Here is a 19,629-nt window from a genome sequence, read left to right as displayed (position 1 = left end):
TTACATGTACACCCTTAATTCAAACGGACAAAATCGGTTCCGACAGCAAGCGTTATGATTCAAATCAGCTTTGAACGGAGGATGTGTGTGTGTATGCGTGAGTGTGTGTGTTCTGGTGAGTGAGAGCATGTCATCATGTTTTGGTTTGTGATTAGGTGTCTTCGCGTGTGTTCATCAGTGTGTCTGTTTATGTGTGTGCGTTTGACCAAGTGATCACACACACCCTTCACATTCCCCTATGATAATGTGGATTGATTATGGATATGATAATGAGAGGCCAGCATAGCGTCGCGACCTTCACAAGGTCTAATTGAAACAAGCGTTGGTCCTCCGTAGCACTTATCAAGTCACACAGCACATCATTAATCACAGAGAATACAAGCTGTCATGGTACACACCGACACCGACACACACACACACTCACATCATCTCTCTCTTTCTCACATACATACATGTTCGCTTCTCTGTCACCTACCACACACACTCACAAGCTTGACTACATGGACACGCACACACACTGACACCAACATGTACGCACACACACACACACACACACACACGTACACACATACCCACACACACACAGACACACAAACAGAGACAGACACACACGCACACAATGCAAGCTGTCACCACAATATGGCGGGCATTGTCTTATTTTAAGGAAAGTGGACAGCTAGTCCACCCTCCGTCTCCATTATAAGTAAAATTGAGGAAAAAAAACTTTGGAATTCAAACAGAAGTACCAAAAGAAGGAAGAAAAAGAATAGACTAAACAAAAGCAAACTTTTAAAACAAAGAAAGGTGAAAACAATAGAACAAATTAGAACATCTGCTCTCTTCAACCTAACAACTCTGAGATTGAATTAGCCAAACTTGTTTTTATTACCTGCTTTGATTAGAGCACCATTTACCGCCAAAATGGGATTCCAATGCAACATATGGTGCCTACCTGTTAAACATGAGATGTTTAATATTAGTGGAACGCATCACTGAGCTATTCAAATCAACTAATAAGCCCAATATTCTATTAGTCATTACATAGTCCAACACCCTAAATTACAATCTGATAAAACTTGGTTTTGTGATTAGCATGGGAAAACACAGGGGACTCTACACGTACGCGTGTTGATGCCATTGCCAACTTTGTTAATTGTTATTCAATTAACTGGTTTGTTAATGAAACCAATTAATACTTTAATACCAGTGTGTGGAGATATCAGATTATTATGCATCTATGCAGGGGATAGCTAATTACAACTGTAAATCAATCACTTGCGGATTAATCAGTTTGGATATTGTCCAAAAACAACAAAGTCAAGTTGTAAGTTGTTGCTTTTTTACATATTTTGATTACTATGCTATTATCGTTTCTAATCATTGTTAATGATCCTTTAGAGTTTATAGCATCCAATCCTCTCACCGAGAATTGAATTAGGATCTAAACACTGTGATTTTACCGTTTAATAGATAAAACCTGTATATTTAGGTTGTGACATTGAAGCTAATATTAACAATGTCACCAAACTCCTATCTGTGAAATACACCATTAATAAACATATGCTTTATATTGCGTGCATGTAACCAAAAGTCTCTCACGTCACATTTTAAAGATTTGTCTTTGTCTATACAAATGCAAGCAAAATGTGATAGTGTCAATAATGGTGTTGAACCAAGTCTTTTTTTTTGTTGCTTTCAATTAAGCACAATTAACGTTGTCTGTAACCTACATAAAATTGAACTCAATGTTTTCGCCTAATTAAAAGTAACAAAGTCTATTGGATTGGAGTGTAGCCATATATAAATGCAAAACAAGGTATTTTTCTCTCTGACACCTGAGAATACTTCCACTAATCAGACACAACATCCCGAGCTGGTATGCACAAAGTATCTTTAGAAGTTGTTTTATTAGACCTGCTTGCCTCTTAAGTTTATATGGGCATGTGATTTGACCAGTGGCCTAGTTGAGTGCACTATTCTTAGATGTTTTATGCATATGTGGGCGATCTCTCAGTTAGGACTATGGGATTTGGGAATATTTTGTTTTATGGAGATCAAAGTACCAGTCTAAGGCAAGGGGAGCCCCTTAAACACATCAAACACAAAGAGATGCATCCTGAACACCATGCCCCGATCGTCCATCAAGAGAAAGCAAACCTTACAACTCCCCTTTTTGTCAAAGAAAAGTTAATAATGTTGCTCTTTCACCATTAACATCTTAAAGGCAACACAAACTCACCCCCCACAGAGGCCCCAGTTGATTAGGCCTGAGGGCATTCAGGTAGATGTATATAGCATATATCAGATTGTTTGGTGCAGATGCATTTGCGATGCTGGCGCTCAAGAGATAACTGTGTTAGGAGATCAAAGGACCAGTCAAGATATTGAGACCGGGAGCCTGTCAGTCAAGAACACACGAGCCCGCCCGTTGGAAGACAGAAATGCTTCCATAGACACACTTGCTTTTCCATTCTCTCTTAGAGTCTGGTGTTACTTGGCTGGTATGTTGTCAGATAGCTTAGAAAGGGTTGCTCAATTCCTTTGTGCAGTGAATGAAAGACTACTCTCCCATATGGACTAACACACACACACACACACAAGGTGGCAACTAGAAGCACATAGGCCTGCAGAGTTGCGTTTTGTGCTCTCAGCATTTTGTCTCGTCTTAAAGATGAATAGAGGCAGTTTACACACAGCGGTGAAACAAAACAATGCTTTGTGTAGATGGACACATGATGGCTACTGGTGGTTGATCAAATACCTTTTTTGTTAGGTCTCCTGTACAATATTTTTTGATATTATTAAGGATTAAGTTCAAGTCACTTAATGCCGTGAGTTCCATGTTTCATAGTCTACAAAGTCGTGAGGTAAAGAAATGCAACCTTGACCTTCCCTTTTGGCTTCAGTGGAATTGTGTCCTGTCATCTACTTAGAATAAATGTAAAATATTTTCTTCAAATATTTCCATATTCAATTGTCTAATGATCAATTATAGCAAGAAACTTGAAAAAAATATGTATTGAAACATGATCCTTGATTATTAGCTTCATTCATTTTTATTTATAACAAAAATATGGATCAAGGATCATAAACGCATCATAATTTACTTGAAAAAGTACTTAAATACTTAAAATAGACATGCAGTCTATGTATTTGTTTTGTGGTCAAATGTTAAGTGGCAGAGATCAATTATGCGTTGAACAAAACATATTCAAAACCACCGCATCAATATATTGTATATTAAAGAAAGACACAGTGCCATCTAGTGACGGTTTATTGTCATGTAAGTTTACATGAAAATAAAAATAACAATTCACTACAAATGTATAAAGGATGAAAAAAATAAAACAAGGAAACAAACCAAAAAATATATTTTGTTTACTAGGTGCTAGACATTTTCTCTGCACAAAATTCCAGACGCAGAATAGGGATTATAATTTATGTAAAAATACATCAAAAACATATTTGTTTGATTTTTAGGCAGAGACTGAGGTTGTAAGGCTCTTTACATTTGGTGATGCTATGAACCATGGCAATACAAATATGTAACATGTCACGTGTAATTACAAACAAAGAAATGGACTGGGCATAGACAGGGTCATTGTAATGGGCACATGAGGCCCATGACAACACATTGAGAAATATATTTCACTGGAGTACTGGACTGGAACGGGATCTGATGCCTTTTCAGCTAGTGGAGTTGTCAGAAGCCTGGAGACAACAATATAAATATGAAACAGAATACAATACACCAGAAACACAAAGCAATGCTTTGGAGTTTTGCTTTTTTAGATCAGATGTCTCGAATACCACAGTTTTGCGTAAAGATTTTTGACCTAAATAAAAAATGGCTCCCCCACTCAGTGAATCTTAATAATGTTACTTAACAATTTTAACATCAATATTGTTCTAAATTACTGAGGCAAAAAATTCTAGTTTTATGAGTATTGGGTAGAAATATGCCTTGAATAATTGATTATTTCTTAATTTCCTAATTCCCTCCAATACCCCAACTTATATTTGCATACCTTCAATGAGTCGGATGCTTTGCGCAGTTCCTTTATGACTAAAGACAAGGCTTCCGGATTGATGCCTTGTTCACACAACCGCACACAGATCGATAGGGACTCCATATCCAAGCCTGTGTTCAGCAATCTGGAGATTTCCAACAGCACTGGTAGAAAACCCAAACAAGAACATGGAGTCATTTAAAGCAACACAACACGAGGAGGACCCATGCAAATGAGGACTTAGAAACTATACCAAATCTAATCGACCTGGAAAAAAAACTATTAATGACCAAATTAAAAAAGTATCAAATAAATACCAATCTTTGTTTTTAATTCACATTCTCCTTCTAAACACACATATTAACAGATGTGATTTCAGATCCAGCATCATCTGAGAGGTAACTTAGGTTACAACATAATATTTTAGTCTCATGTTATAACTGTTACATGGGGTTTGGTCACAGTCTATACAACAATAACGTATTGTAATACACCGTTGTATTGCCAATAACCATGTGTCATTAGTATTATATTAAATGTATACACACGTTAGTTATACGTATTGTAATACACCGTTGTATTGTCAATAACCATGTGTCATTAGTCGTATATTAAATGTATGCACACGTTAGTTAAACGTATTGTAACACACCCTTGTACTGCCAATAACCATGTGTCATTTGTAGTATATGCAATGTACACACACGTTAGTTAAACGTATTGTAACACACCGTTGTACTGCCAATAACCATGTGTCATTAGTCGTATATTAAATTTATGTACACGCGTAAGTCATACCTATTGTATATGCAGAAGCGTTCTGCTCAGAATATGTAATTAAATCTCAACCCTATTTACCGTCCATTGTCTCCCGAACAGCAGTCATGTTTGCATTGGCTCCACTTGCCATCGCAAAGGTTCAGACGTAGACTTTAATTCACTTATTAGTTGACTTATTGAAAAGGTTAGTGCCTATCGAGGGCTGGCTAATACTTTGGACCAGCAGGCTAGCTAGCAGCACCACCACCGTAAGGCTTAACAAACACCGACAGTGACTTGAGATAAGTCCACCATTCGTTCAAATATATTACTACACTATAAATTTGAAAAGTAATCGTTATCTCAGAAATTACACCAGTGTTTATGAAATCATTCCTGAGTTTGAAATGAAGTCTTTTCATAGCCCGCCTACTCTACCAAACACAGATGACGATACAGTGTTGCCAGATTGGGTCAAATTTCCCGCACAATCTGGCATCCCTTGGTGCAGCGCGCCGCAGCCAGGGTTACCAGTTTGGGAGGGAAATGTGGTTCAATCTGGCAACACTTGTGACGGACAGGATATGACGAGAGGGTAATCCCATTGGTTCCCCGACACTTCATCGGACATTTCTATTGGCTGGTCGCACCTTTGGGGAAAATTGAAACAACATTTTGAAACTTTAACCGTGATGCTAGTGACTTGAACGAAGGCTGGTCGATGTTTTGAGATATATTGTAAGTATTATCAGTTAATATAATCCATTGATTAGTTTCATCAATGATGAAACTAACATGCAATTGTGTTAGAACTTGAGGCCATTGGTTGTGTCATGGGGGGATGTTTTAAGTCTTTTGCCAGGCAGTCACCCAGAAGTAGCTAATACAAACGCAATCAATGTATAACTTAATCTAGTTATTCGAATCGATATTTAAAAAAACATTATTCCTGTATTGTGCGAATAAAGACTGTTTGCAATATTCTGAAATCATCTGTTTTGTTCTCGTGTCTTTGCGAAATAGGAGTGCTGTTTGGGCTTTAAAATGGGGGACCAAATTGAAGTAGAAATCACACCAGAAACCCCTGGAAAGCATTTAATACGGAACCCATTTGAGAGCCCAAATGATTACCACCACCTCCAGGAGCTCCTGGGGCCAAGCCCATCTGTCTTCAAGCATTGTAAAGCTGTACGTTTATACCACGGGAAAACAATTTAAAAATGGTTATAAATCACATGCATCAGATATAATCTCCATCTGTCTCTAAATGGTTTTCTGATAACCGTGTATTTGTTGTTGACAGAAGGTTACGGGAGGATTTGACTGGGCTATTGAGGAAATGGCCAATCTTCTGCCTGTTGACATAAACCCAGAGGACATCCAAAGACAGGCCGTCTACTTAAGTCAGACAATGTATGTAGTCTGTTGATTGACACAGGCATGGCTTAGTCTGGGGCGATACAATAAGTTAATTGGTTGAATAATTGTGAATCTTAAAATCTGCTGACTTCTAATTAGTAGATAATTTTTAGTTGGTAAGATCTGTTCAACCCTTGTATTATGTCACATCCAATATTTCCAATATTTATGTGCAGTATGCCAATATCCCATCAGAACCCTTAAGGGTTTGTAACTGGTTTTGGAATCCTAGTTTGAGTGTTATCATTCATTGGAAGAGCAGTGGGTTTTTGAGAAGCTTAGACTGTAAAGGCGTCACTTAGAGCTATCAATATTCAACAGATTAATTAAACATTTACTCTTATTCAGAGTGGCTGATTACTTAAAGAGGCATGATTTTTTTTGGCACACAAAATGCCTATTCACATGCATGCATCCAATATTTGTCTTAAGAGATGTAGCATGCTGTGAGTGAATGGTGATAGATCATATTTTAAACCCATTTTGTTTCTGATTACCAGGATAGATTCTGACGTTGAAGAAAAGCGGCAACATGCTATCGAACAGGTATATTCACAACTATAGTAAATAAGATGTTTTTGTAAATGATCACATGTAAGTGATTCACATGTTTAACTATCTTTTTTTCTATTTAATTCAGTTTTTCACCAAAGGAGCAATCGTTCCATCTCCTTGGGCAGCCTCTGTATCTCGGAAAAACACTTTTATTCACAATAAAACAGGTAAGTGTTGCGTTTGATGTGATAATAGATGTCCTTGGTTAACCAGATGCAAGGAGTTGGAGATTGATATGTAGTCGCCATGTTTTGTGTCTATACATGTTTTTTATTTTCTTCTGTTTCTACTCTTTTAGATTGTATTTCACCAAACATCATTGAGGAACCGGAAACACTCAATGGTTGGTATCTGAACCTTTTTAAGAAAATTTTGCGATTTTGTTTCTCTAAAGCAAGATTCTCAGTTTATTATCTAATTCTTCTTTATCTCACTTGGTTCCTTGTTTTGGCATTCATGTGTTTCAGTTGCCTGTCAGACTACCCTTTCCTTGCCTGTGGCTTTAGATTTGGAGAAGATCCTAGGTAAGCCTCCCTTTTTAAAGCCTATCTCCACACTCACTAACTAACCGTTTCCCTCAAGCCATCCCTTTCTGTTTTGAAATCAACACCGAACGTTTTCACCATGAATTGATTCAAATTTATAACAAAAATTCATGGGTGGATGAAATGGCAGTAAAAATAGTAATGGTGCAGTGAAAAAGGGACACGATGCATGTATAAAACGCATCCAAATGTGTTGAACGTCAGTGTAATGTGGGTGTGTGTGTGCTAACCCACCTGTCGTTTGGTTGACCAGGAGACTACTACCTCAGCCAGGACGCCAGCGAGGGGGTCCAGGAGTGCCTCAGCTCCTCCTCCCTCAGGAGGAAGCTGTTCCTGGACGGCCAGGACTGCCACAGTGGCTCGGACCATTCGGGCACGTCCAGCCCGGAGAGGAGTCCCGCACCGGGGCCCATGTCCACGGGGGTCAGCGCGGGTTCGCTGGGGGCTCCCAAGGTGGCGTCCTCCTTCCTCTCCTCCCCTCTGGCCTGTGAGTCCACAGTGAGTCATGGGGACTACAAGGCTTTTGATTCCAAGTATATTCAGAGGAAACATTTAGTGATGTGAAGAAAGCAAGTGTTTCTTTTAAATATTGCGTTGGAATGCTTTTACAAGTCTAATGTGTACCGCTTTCTTTGTTGAGGGGGAAAAAAGCAGCAGTGAATAAGTGATGCGTGTTCCCTCCATTGCAGGGCCAGTTCTCATCTAGTCCGGTCCCCAACGGTCGTTTCCGTGACCACAGCCTGGGCAGCATTAGTCCCATGTTCCCAGATAGGTCCTCCCCTTCTGGTTTATTCACCCCCTCGGTCTCCCCCATCGGCCCTGGCGTATCGTGCACACCCATAGGCTCCGGTGAGTCCCTTGTGTGTTACCTAATGTAATTCATGCTTGGTGTTTACCGTTACTTCACTTTACTGTACATTTCTTAATGCAATTTGTATCTGGATGTCGTGCACAGATTCACTAGCCTCCGTTGTCTTTCTTGAGACGCAAAACGATGCCGTCCTACTCAGTCTATTAATTTCCGAGGTACAAAACCTCCTGTGGTCCCCAGGGGAGAGGAAACAGCTGAGCTTCCTGACTCCAGATGGCGCGGCCGGCGTTCCGGTGGACATGGACGTTTACTCCTGCTCGGGGAGCCCATATGGCGAGGGTTGCTCTCCCATCCGGAACTGCTCCCCGCGCAAGCTCCCCTTCCCCAGCCAGTCCCACCCCAGCAGCAGGTCCAGGGCCAGGCCCAGGGCCCGGTGCTGGGCGTCCCCGCCCCTCTCCCCTATCTTCAACCCCAAGCTGCACGACGACCCACCGGCCTCGCCGCCCCTCGCCCCCATGGAGTTCGACCCGCTGTCTCCCGCGGCCCGGGACAGCCCGCTCTGCACCGGCGTGGCGCATTCTCCGAGAGGCGCCGGAGAGGAGGAGGAGGAGGAGGAGGAGGAGGCAGGGAAGGAGACCCCCATTGAGGGCAGGTTAGAGGACATTATGGAGAGGGAGGAGGAGGAGGCCGGGGAGCCCTCGGAGCAGCTGACCAGCTCGCGTATGGGCAACGTGTCGACCACGGAGAGCTCCCACGTGTTCATGTCTCTGTTGGCGGAGGGGAATAGCATACGCTACGACTCCAGCATGCAGGTGTGTGGGAGCGCTCCTCTGCTGGGAGGGATGGACAGAGTGCTCTTGGGATCTTTGGTCTTTTCTCTTTTGATGGTTTTAAGTTGGTTCTCCTTTCCCTTTGACATGCCCCTCTCATGTGGATGCTCATTTTCAAATGTTTTTGTTTTGTTCAGTTCAAGGCAGTCAATGAACCTGGTTGTTATTTTGCTTGTGGATTTGCAGGTGGACAGCGGCTACAATACTACCTCAGTGGGTACGGCCAGTCTTATCGATGGCCTCAGCTCCATGAGTCACGGCAAGGAATCCTTCAGTTTAAACCTCCCGGACGAGGCCTTTCCGTTTCCCGGGCAGTCTAAATTAAAGGTACAGGCAAGTGCTAGTCAACTGAATAATGTGGCTGAACTGAGGTTAAAAAAAAAAGAAAGTATAACCTGTTTTTAACATTTTCCCCATAGGCCTTTAACACTCACCACTGAGCCTGCTGTATCCTGGGAACAAGCAGCCACTGAAGCCGATGATGCAATCAAATATGTTTACTCTTGTTTTTTGAAGCGGCCCATTGAACTTGTCCGCTTCATGCTGTCAGAGCCAAACCATACTTGGGTATATTCCCTGTTCCCTGCATCAACATTCAACTCTTTGACTTCATCTTTAAAAGGAGTACTTATAAATGGTTAAGTTGTTACTCCCTGTTGCAATGAGAGCGTTTTACCCAAGTTATTATATTTGCACCAATTCTATGAGAATAAAATATTTTTTTCAGGGAGGGGGCTTTAATGATTGTATGCATTAGAAAGGTGATTTTACATGTGGAATGTCATTTCTGTACTGCTACTTGCACAACAATGACCTCTTTTTTTTAATGCATATTTTATGCGTTTTTTGTGGTGATATTAACAGGAAATTTATGAAACTTACATTTACATTTAGGGCATTTAGCAGACGCTTTTATCCAAAGCGACTTACAATAAGTGCATTTGTTACAATAAGTACATTTGGCATAAGAAGTGAAACAATATATCGCTGTCGGTACAGTAAAGATGTTCATAGAAACTTAAGATTGACATCAGGTTATCAGACATCTTTTAACTTGGTGTTTATCATGGACTTGATAAAATGTTAATTATTTTTACTCTGATATTCAAGTTTTATTGTGCACCATACAGGTTTGATGCCACTGGTTCGTAATACAACCAACAGTTGAGCTACGGCCGTATTTCTTTAATATATTTACTAAACCCAGAATAATGCATATAAGGGAAAAACATTACCAAAAAGACTTGACTCCACTTGGTAAACAAGTATAAACGTTTTTATTTCTTAGCAAACAATTGTTATGGTTGATTTGTGACAATAAAATGGAGGACTTAATCTGGATACAGTCGCATATTCGTCAAGTAAAGTAGAATAAAAACACATGAATGTATTTTTTACTTTAGGTAGATACTGTAGAGTGATATCCATGGTGCTGGCTGGGTATAGGCTATATTGTGTGTTGGCTTGTGAAACAAAATGTTGATGCAAATAAAAGCATCTTTATTTATTGACGTTTGTTTTCATAACTGATTACACCAAATATTCAAAAAGTAATGATTTCTGAGCAAGACGAGCAAGGTCTAAAAAAAGCTAAAACCACCCCTCAACGACTCGGGTCCTTTACTTTAACCCATTTGTGCCGGCTGCTGCGCGGCGCAACATTGTATCTACTAGATACAATGTTGCGCCGCGCAGCAGCCGGCACAAATGGGTTAAAGACAACTTGCCCTGTAAAGGGAGCACACTCAGCGATTAACAAAACAAACACACAATACTGAAAATGGCCATTTAATAACAATGGAATTGGCTCCTACAGTTGCATTGGGGCTTATTGATGCTTGGTGAGCCATTCAGACGTCAAGTTTGGGCTTCTTGGCCATTGGTCCCACCTCTGGGACTGGAACACTAACACCTGGAATCTAAAAACAACAGGATTGGCTTTTATACAAGTCTGCCGCAAACAAAGACAACGACATTTTTATGATACAATAATAGAAAAATAAGAAAGAAATGGTAGGAATGGATGGACAGGTATCATCATAGCAGTATAAACAAGAAGTAACATTTTTGGGGAACAAAAAACAATGGTTAGTACTAAACTAACGCAGGCTTTACCTCTGGTTCCACAAGAGACATACGGATCTTCTGGTGCTGAACATTTGAGTCATCCAGACTGATGGTCACCTTCACCTTGTCGAATATTTTAAATGTGTGCTGCTCCACCATCAAAGACGGTCCCTGTAGAGATAAGTGATGCAGGGTAGAGATTAGTGACAGATTTCAGAGCAGCGCTTTAACTCTTTTTTTTGTTCCGACTCCATTGAGGCATTGACTATAGTTGGGAGAAGCGTTTACCTCTTCATCAAAGACCAGTTTGGGGCCGGTCTTGTCCTTGTTGTCAAAGAAGACCGTTCCCTCCAGACCAAACTTTGGGATCAGCACTATGATGGCGTTCTTTCTGACAAACAGGATGAAGCCCTCCTCATTGAGGATCCCTCTGCTCTTGAAGAACAACTAGGAGGTGACAAATGCAATTGTGAGCACAGCATGCCAGAGTGGTTGGTGATCTGCAGAGGGGTCGTCTTAAGAAATAGCCTCGAATCGATACACCAGTCCATATCCAAATAATATGATATACTGTTGATCAAAAACCAAAGAATTTATTGTTTCCTCCGTGTTTCATTTATGCAGCAGATCTACTTCAAATGACTTGCCACACTTGCATTTTGAGCGAGAGAGAGAGCACACCGGGTACGGGGTATATCTCTACACTCCATGACTTCTATCTATAAAGGGGTTAAACTGTTTTTCACTAGTCTGGTGCTTCATGTCAATAAATATTACATTACAGCAGTTGAGAAGTATTCTGCCTCTGCTCAATACGAATACTAAGTGTTTCAAGAGTGCAAAAAAAGACATAAAAATAAAGCTTTTTTTTATAAAAATATTCTGGACGAGGCTCCCCCGGGGCATGGACCCCCTACAGATATCTGAGCTAAGGAGCCTCAGATCCTAGAACCGCCCCTGGTAACCTACATCTGATTGACTTCTGATCCAGTTCTATTAAAAAAAAAATGCAGCAAAAAAAGATGGAGGGAAAGGGAAACGTATGAAAAGGCATTCTGCAAGTTTCATATTTCAAACATGCATGGTTTTGCAATTATTTCTCTGACAAAGCTTAATTCTCACAACAATGTTTCCCACAATCAATACATTGATCCGAGGCACAGACACTATGAATAATTAATACACAGGGCCCCCTATTTTCTTAGAGACCCATTGGCTTGTGGCCACAGCTGTGTTTCGGGTAGTTGTTTGCACGTCATGGAAATAATTTGTCATCAGTGCACAGGGGATTATTTACTTAATGTGCGTGCTCACCTGCGTGTGGAAGGCCACGGACGCCCTTTGTGCATACTGAGACATCTTGTGTCTGTAGTTGAGGTTGTTGCAGAGGGCCGACTGCTTGTGTTTGTCCGTCAGGTCAGGGTAGGTGCAGTCTGCCCCGATGGACACGGCCAGCAGGCGATGCACCATGATGTCAGAGTATCTGCGGAAGTAGAACGGAGGATTAGACTGGGTCGAACAAAACCCTTAGGGTCATATGTTACATTACATTAAGGGTATTATATGTTGGATGAAGAGTGCGAGAGAACGATTGAATGAGAAAAAACAGCAATGCTAATTCCGTTGACTTATTTGAAAGCCAGCTGATAACAGATCCCTTTTTTTTGCTTAGCCTTTAGACGAGGTTGCCAAATAACATAATGAATGTGCGTTGATAACATAATGAATCATTGGTTGTTGGTCAGACTCCATAAGAAGGCATCAAACACAAATGATTAAAATAACTACATAACTTGCAGGGTGATTTATTTATGCATGTGACTTTTCATCCCACGCGTGTGCATGACACCCACCTCCTGATGGGCGACGTGAAGTGCGTGTAGATGGGCGAGGCCAGGCCGTAGTGGTGGAAGTCGCTGTCCATGCCGGAGCAGAAGTACACAGCCTGCATCATGCACCGCGTGGCCAGGATGCGCAGCAGAGTGTTGAAGTAGGGGAAGCCGTCCACCTTGGCCATGTCCAGAGAGTCTGCCAGGGCCTTGGCCGAGTCTGTGTGGATGGCCAGACCCTGCAACCAACGGAAACCAGGGGAGACCCGCGTTAATGCCCCGGCTGTTGAGAAGAGACATTAACGTACAGAGGACTAAATTCTTATTGGTAGAAATGGATTTTCCCATCACTTCATCTCCCATGGCTGCAATCCCAACCTAGACATTTATTACAGTCGGACACACTCTTTGTTGTGGTATTGTCGACAAAGCAGAATATTTTCATGGATTCTCTTTGTGGGCGAATCATCCTTTCACCGCTGTCAACTAGGGGCTTAAAATACATTGTTATTAGTCTTGCCTACATCATCAGTTCACTACAAGGAAACTGTAGAGGCTGTATCGATTTACCTAAAAGTTAGAAGCATCTCTGTAGAATGAAGAGGACATACTACATTCATTTCTCTCGTTCTCCCTCAATTACATTGATATTATGAGTGTTAAGTGACAGACGCAATATTTGAGTCACAAGTACAACACACAGTATTTTGAACATCATCTACTCTGTAGAGGTCAACGTATGACAATGTATCCTTCAGGCTTGCTCAGGAGTGAAGTTCAGTGTATGTTAGCTGAAATGTAGGGCAAGTTCAGAAGAATCCAAATCAATTGCACTATTAAGCGCGGCTGCCACGGTCAGAGTTGGGGATGAATGTCACCTTGGACTGGGCCGCCTTGTTGAGGATGTCATAGTTAGAGGGAGGCGGGGCTGGGTGCTTCCTGAGCAGGGCGCACTCCGAGAACTCGTCGTAGATCTTCCGGGCCACGGAGATGTTGGCGAGCAACATGAACTCCTCCACCATGGAATTGGTCTCCCTGAGCGCAGAGGGAACAACAACATGATCTTGTGTTCCGGGCATTAACTACATTCGTAGCAGACAGGGTGAATGTTTTCATTTTTTCGGTGTGATAATCAAGCAGATCACATTTGGGAATAGACAAAAAGAGAATCATTTCCCACAACAGTCAATCAATTGTTTCAATGTGATAAAGACACTGGTTTGTTACACTTACATCAACTCTTTGGTCTGGAGGTCAATGGGGTCGTGGGTTTCACTGTCTATGTGGAAACGCACCTCGAGCGAAGATAGTGTCAACGCACTAGAAATCAATAAAACACAACGTGAGTCACATGACAGAAGACCACATCTAGGACTTACTCTTGGAAGAGTAGATCCATGCTGATTATCAGCAGATGTTATTTATATTGTTAACGAATAGCTTTTGTGTAATAATTTTACAAAAGTTAATTGAGAAGGCTCAAGGACCCAAATATCCCTACATGAAAAAAAAACAATTCATAACAAAAGTCTAAAAATGAATATATAAAAATGTTTCAGCAATTGATGCTAATGAAAACAATTTACCACACATTTAAAAATCAATCCATCAATAAGGAAAAAACAATGCTAAGCCAATACTCTGCTTTCTGGTGACGGGGATACAGTCAGTTGTTTATTTGTATGGCAGCTCACCCCTTCTCGATCCTCCGCCTCTTGAGGATCTTGGCGAGCTTGTTGAGCCCTCGCAGGCTGTTGGTGATGTCATCGTTCATGTTGGTGTCATCGATCCTCAGCTGGGCCTCGGCGTAGGTCAGAGACGCCTGCGCCAAATCAGAAGCACCGCGAACAACACCAAAGAGCGTAGAAAATTAAAATGAGGAAGGATTGTTTGTTACACAAATGCCAAGACAAGAGACTGTAAAGCCCCTTAATAGGAGACCTGTATCCTGTTAAAGTGGTAAAAGATCTGTTACCAGGCTTTAGGGTTTTTAAAAAGGTAATTAAAAGGGGCCGTTTGGGTGTGTGTTGCTCTCTACCTTTGAGTTAATGACACTTTTTGTGAATCTGGTCTTTACGATGTTTGCCTTGTCGTCCATCTCCCAGATAGAGGAGAAAGCAAGCCTGGTGTGGAGAATCAGAATCAGAATCCAAATTACTTTTATTACATTCTTATTGTAAAAGTACACAAGAGTAAAATTCTTATGCTTGGTACCTTAACACACATAGCAGCAGCAATACAATATTAAGTAAATAAGCGGGAGGAATCAACAACAAATCAGATGTTTCGCACATTGTGCAGGTGAAAGAAATGACTTGTCATGGTGCCAGTCAATTTCTTTTGACTAGCAGTGTCTCACCTCTCTACATTGGAGCGTAGTGAACAGAGGTTGGAGCTGAGCAGTTCTGGGACCATGTCTATCCTCTGTAAAAACAACAGCAAATCATGAAAGCTTTGTAAAGTCCTTTTATAAAATCAATTTTTTCGCCATTTAGTTATCATTCTTTAAACTGCAATTAAGGTGTGTTAGCCTTTACCCTAACCCTAACCACATCTAGTTTATCCAGCTCAATTTGAACCATGCAAATCAATAAATATTGAAATCTGACATTGCAACGTCGTCTGCTGCCATTTTCCAAAACGATACCCCAACCACAACCAAATAGCAGGATTTCTTGGAAACCTAGTAGGAAAACTGTGAGGAATCAATATGAATACTTGGTCCCCACTAACGATTACACCCAAAAATGCGTTTCTCCTCACCCTGCCACACAGGTAGACCGTGGTCCCACGGTTGGCCGCCTCCAGGTCTAGAGCATTCCCTGGTCTGATGAAGTGACTGACATCTGCAATGTGGACACCCACCTACGGACAGTAAATAGGAAATCCCACATTTATCAAAGCGGCTAGTTAACATGGCATGTTTTGAATGTTAATTTGTTTAACATATAATTAAAAAATTATGTTTTTTTTGTTTTTTTTACAGGTGTGCGTGTGCTACCTCAAAGTTTCCATTCTCAAGCGTTCTGCAGTGGAGTGCGTCGTCTATATCAGTGCATCCAGGAGGATCAACACTGCATACAGTCAGAGCCCTCAAATCCTCTCTCACGGCCATGTCCTGCAAATCAACCCAGCGTTGTTTTAATGATACATTATAAAGATATAAAAAAAACACAATACTCAATATTCACAATTTCCATTGAAGCGAGAAAAACCCACATCACTTCTAGGAGTGATGAATATGTCTGCTTAGTGGTTACCTCTGGTGTAATGGACCACGGCATCTTTGGCAGGAAGCTAAGCACAGCCTGGGAGAAGTCCTGATGAGGCACGTCATGCTCTAGCAGCAGCACTTCTGTCTCCGTCTCCTTGTCGCCCGCGGCGCCCAGACTGCGTACAAAGTGACCCTGGTGGGTGGGGCAGGAGGATGTGGCGGGAATAGGGGAGGATGTGAACAGGAGATTCATCCACTCAGGACTCCGTTTGGGACATTTCCTTTTTGGATCAAATTATCCTTTAGCCAAGCTTAAATGGTTGATTGTAATTGCATTCATATATCATTAAGAAAAACCATTAACAAATGTGTTTGGTATTTACACATTATAATATTGATGTGGTGACTCACATGTGGGTATCTGGAGTGCCTGGGCCAGCCGTCGATAGCCACCATGATCCTCTGGCTGAGCAGGGCGGCGGCCTGGCGCGTCTCAATGCGGATACGAGGAACACGGCGGTCAGCTGGTGTGAACAGGTGTCGGGTTGACTAAACACAGGAGAAAGGAGAACGGATCAATATTAATGGCACTACCTTTTTATCAACTCAGCTTAAAAAGTATTTTTCTCTCAAGCTACATAGAAAAAAGTATTTTTCTCTCAAGCTACATAGATTTTACATTGGCCGGTCCTTGAAATCAGAAGTATATCAGAGGGAATAAAAATCCCTTTATACACAAATAATAACATTTGTATGAAGTAATGCAAGTCCAGTGTCTTTACCTCTTTGATAAGGGAGCTATTGAGCATGCCACAAAACGGCCTCCAGTTTCTTTTGATGACTGCCACCACTTTTCCTGTAGGCTTCCGGGCGGCATCGTCTGCTATGATCTTCATCTGGTCAAGGAGCCAAAAAGAAAAAGATTTACTCAGTTGATGCAGAGACAATCTGGCACCTCCACTTTGACTTAAATGGCCAATCTGTCCCCTTAAAAGGCCACAAGTTCTCCTCTTCAACAAAATATTTATTGTAAATTACATAAGTACATGCATCTTAAACAGGCAGTTAATAACTCAGACATAATAATAAACCTTCAACTACAGGATAATAATAACTCCTCTCACAGCCTTCTCTTTCTCCTCTTCCTCTGTGTCGTCTTCGTCCTTCGCCTCCCTCTCGTCAAGCAAGACCACTGAGGAGGGCGCCACCCATTCTTCACGTGGCAACAGCTGGACGGCGACCACATCCTGATGAATAGCCCTGTTCAGGTTATGGAGGCCCTGCAGAATAACCTGGGAGTAAAGAGGAGGAGTAGAATTCAAGTAGAGTCACACATAGCACAGGTGTTAGTGTACATTTGAGATGGACGAGCTGATCCATTTGGGCATGTGCTTTGATGAACCTATATCTGAAAGTGCATAATTATGATCTATATATGTTTCCAAAAACTGCATTATGCACTTATTCAGCACTTCTTTCAAAAATCCATTATAAAACATGTTACAAACAATCAGGGCATTCAATCAATAATGATGAATGACACACACACACACACAAACACACACACACCTCAGTTGTGTCCTCTCCTTCTCCCTGGACAAACACCGTGGCCTCTAGGTAGTTGTCCCTGCTGGCCCTGAAGGTACCCTGGAGGAAGGTACCGCTCTTGATGCCCATCTGGATCCTGGACAGAGGGAGGTGCTCAGGGAACAGCACCTTGCTGCTACTGATGTCTTTCTAAACAGAGGGAGGCGGGGAGTGCAGTGCAGCAGGAGGCCAGAGGTTAGGGGTAGAAGAAGAAACAGATGAGAATGCTGTTGCATGTCCCTTTAAAACCCCATCTACAAATTGCTCTCCCAGAAAACGCTCTGTCCAATGTTTACCGTCTCGTCATTGGTCAGAGCCAGGCGATCCACCAGCTCCGGGTTGGCTAGCAGACTCTTGATGTAATCCTCACCTAGTGAAGAGATAAACCTTTTTATTGGGAAAGGATGGCAACCAATCCAAGGGTTTGAATAGAGATTTAATCAAATCAGGGCACTTTCCTCAGACATGATACTCGTTATTCTATACTTTTGTATTCTAGAATTGAATCATGCAACTGAAGCACAGCCTCCTTGTATAAAGGGCTTACATTTGTACACCAGCAGGCCACTCTCCTCTGCCTTCTCCTTGTTGCCCTGGTCGTTTGTAATGAGAACCACCTTCAGGCTGTCTGACTCTGCAGTGTCCAGGTGGTGACTGTACCATTTGACGGCCACCCGGATGGCACGGTCATTGCGATCGTTGGCGCTCTCCCCTGGCTCTCGCTCGATGAATGTGTCTCTGAACAATCATGAGTCAGGTAGATAAACGTTTGTATTAAAAATAGTAAGCCTTTGGGTAGTAGTGCCTATGTGATAATTGTAAGACAATAAGGCATTCATCAGAAAATCAAAAAAATCAACAATGATCAGCAAAGAGATCAGAAAATTAACGAAGTGTACATATTTGGGGAATTTATGATCATGATTTTTTATGATAATTTTGATGGAATTAGGTTGTTGAGATCAATGTTTTTTTAATGAATCAACAACTGTTTACCTGTGATGCTCGTTGGTAAATGTATAGAAGTGTTTTTCTTTTTCATGGATAATATCCTTAAGGCGTTTGTAGACCGGGGCGCTGCGGTGGCGCACCTCCTGTAGTACTGTTTGTAGGATAATGACATTACGAATCATAGGATCTTCCAACACATCGATCTGTAAGGGAGACAATTAAGAAGAGTCATTCTTTGACTACTACTAGAACTAGGTTCATAAATGTGTCTTGAGGTTCAGCATTTCGAACCATTTCGAGTTAAACCGACATAGTAACACTGACATGACATAGTCATAATCTCAATAATACCTGATGCAGCACCACATTGGTGTCAGGGACTAGATAATGTGGAGAGGAACACAGGTCGCTCTCAATGCAGGAGTCCTTCTGCAGCACCGTGGACTCCTGTTTGCACTCTGTGCAGATCTCGCTTCCACACCAGATATCGTCTCTTAAATAGTGTTCACGCACTATTTTCATCACCCCCCCTGACCGGGTTTTCTTAACGAAGGTTTTAGATTTCAACATGTTTGAGTGAAGGTATACAATACAATATGTCCAATTAGTTTCCCTTATTCGACAGTATGAAAACTGGCCATCAACCAAAGCCAGAAACTCATGTGCGGCACCAACACATGACGGTGGAAAAAAGGGACGTTTAGCGGAGTTCACAAAAAAACGAACAACCAGTAAGATAAGCGTACATAACATGCAGACCTTCTTTCATTCAATACAACATATAATATCACTGATGTTACAGCATATTCAAATGAAACCAACACGATCCCAGTCAGATGCCTGATTATTTTATAGTATTGTATTTTGGTATTTAAAACTCTGCAAATGCTTTTTAGTCCCACCACTATGTACTGAATGAAAACAAAACAGAGGAAGGCATAAGGTGGGTTTCTAAAAGCCAGGTGACTCCCCCTAGAGCTCAGGGAGAGTAATGCACCACCGCGTCGTCGAACGACAGGGCGGTCGTTGCAGTACATAGGCATTCCCATAGG

At 41.6% G+C, this 19,629-nt stretch overlaps 3 protein-coding genes across 4 annotated transcripts; 1 reads left to right on the top strand and 2 right to left on the bottom strand.

Annotated features, from left to right (window-relative positions):
• Nucleotides 1–3,277: 3,277 nt before the first annotated feature.
• On the bottom strand, nt 3,278–5,193 carry mzt1 (mitotic spindle organizing protein 1). The gene is made up of 3 exons (XM_079730645.1): nt 4,869–5,193; nt 4,029–4,174; nt 3,278–3,711 (listed from the first exon to the last, which is right to left on the bottom strand). The coding sequence occupies exons 1-3, from the start codon at nt 4,918–4,920 to the stop codon at nt 3,688–3,690; spliced, it is 222 nt and encodes a 73-aa protein (XP_079586771.1). The 5' UTR covers nt 4,921–5,193; the 3' UTR covers nt 3,278–3,687.
• A 257-nt stretch (nt 5,194–5,450) lies between these two features.
• On the top strand, nt 5,451–9,719 carry bora (bora aurora kinase A activator). 2 transcript variants are annotated; one of them, XM_079730465.1, is made up of 12 exons: nt 5,451–5,507; nt 5,793–5,957; nt 6,076–6,182; nt 6,689–6,734; nt 6,829–6,910; nt 7,042–7,086; nt 7,211–7,267; nt 7,542–7,786; nt 7,978–8,137; nt 8,340–8,911; nt 9,116–9,256; nt 9,349–9,719. In XM_079730465.1, exons 2-12 carry the CDS (start codon nt 5,814–5,816, stop codon nt 9,367–9,369), a joined length of 1,620 nt encoding a protein of 539 aa, XP_079586591.1. In that variant the 5' UTR covers nt 5,451–5,507; nt 5,793–5,813; the 3' UTR covers nt 9,370–9,719. The 2 variants fall into 2 exon arrangements, with proteins under 2 accessions (XP_079586591.1, XP_079586590.1); XM_079730464.1 differs by having other exon boundaries at nt 6,073–6,182.
• An 887-nt stretch (nt 9,720–10,606) lies between these two features.
• dis3 (DIS3 exosome endoribonuclease and 3'-5' exoribonuclease) lies at nt 10,607–19,221 on the bottom strand. Its single transcript, XM_079758675.1, has 21 exons — nt 18,929–19,221; nt 18,623–18,780; nt 18,174–18,364; nt 17,923–17,996; nt 17,609–17,776; nt 17,164–17,331; nt 16,822–16,935; nt 16,451–16,588; nt 16,086–16,232; nt 15,827–15,943; nt 15,589–15,690; nt 15,185–15,249; nt 14,864–14,948; nt 14,520–14,647; nt 14,059–14,145; nt 13,704–13,860; nt 12,850–13,064; nt 12,311–12,479; nt 11,285–11,443; nt 11,045–11,167; nt 10,607–10,848 (listed from the first exon to the last, which is right to left on the bottom strand). Exons 1-21 carry the CDS (start codon nt 19,145–19,147, stop codon nt 10,780–10,782), a joined length of 2,853 nt encoding a protein of 950 aa, XP_079614801.1. The 5' UTR covers nt 19,148–19,221; the 3' UTR covers nt 10,607–10,779.
• Between the last annotated feature and the right edge of the window lie 408 nt (nt 19,222–19,629).

This window comes from Pollachius pollachius (genome assembly GCF_949987615.1).
Source record: "Pollachius pollachius genome assembly, chromosome: 2".
NCBI lineage: Eukaryota > Metazoa > Chordata > Actinopteri > Gadiformes > Gadidae > Pollachius > Pollachius pollachius.
Note: the sequence above shows the minus strand (reverse complement) of the source record. Positions and strands in the feature narration are given on the sequence as shown.

Excerpts from the sequence above, each read along its gene's own strand:
- mzt1 (XM_079730645.1), bottom strand. The coding sequence starts at position 4,920 with ATGGCAAGTGGAGCCAATGCAAACATGACTGCTGTTCGGGAGACAATG. Across the intron at positions 4,175-4,868 it reads TGTTCGGGAGACAATGGACG|TGCTGTTGGAAATCTCCAGA; the intron begins GTAAATAGGGTT and ends GTTTTCTACCAG. Across the intron at positions 3,712-4,028 it reads AAGCATCCGACTCATTGAAG|GCTTCTGACAACTCCACTAG; the intron begins GTATGCAAATAT and ends TGTTGTCTCCAG.
- bora (XM_079730464.1), top strand. The coding sequence starts at position 5,814 with ATGGGGGACCAAATTGAAGTAGAAATCACACCAGAAACCCCTGGAAAG. Across the intron at positions 6,183-6,688 it reads GTCTACTTAAGTCAGACAAT|GATAGATTCTGACGTTGAAG; the intron begins GTATGTAGTCTG and ends TCTGATTACCAG. Across the intron at positions 6,911-7,041 it reads TTTTATTCACAATAAAACAG|ATTGTATTTCACCAAACATC; the intron begins GTAAGTGTTGCG and ends CTACTCTTTTAG.
- dis3 (XM_079758675.1), bottom strand. The coding sequence starts at position 19,147 with ATGTTGAAATCTAAAACCTTCGTTAAGAAAACCCGGTCAGGGGGGGTG. Across the intron at positions 16,589-16,821 it reads ATAGCTCCCTTATCAAAGAG|TCAACCCGACACCTGTTCAC; the intron begins GTAAAGACACTG and ends TCCTGTGTTTAG. Across the intron at positions 14,146-14,519 it reads AGGCGGAGGATCGAGAAGGG|TGCGTTGACACTATCTTCGC; the intron begins GTGAGCTGCCAT and ends ATTGATTTCTAG.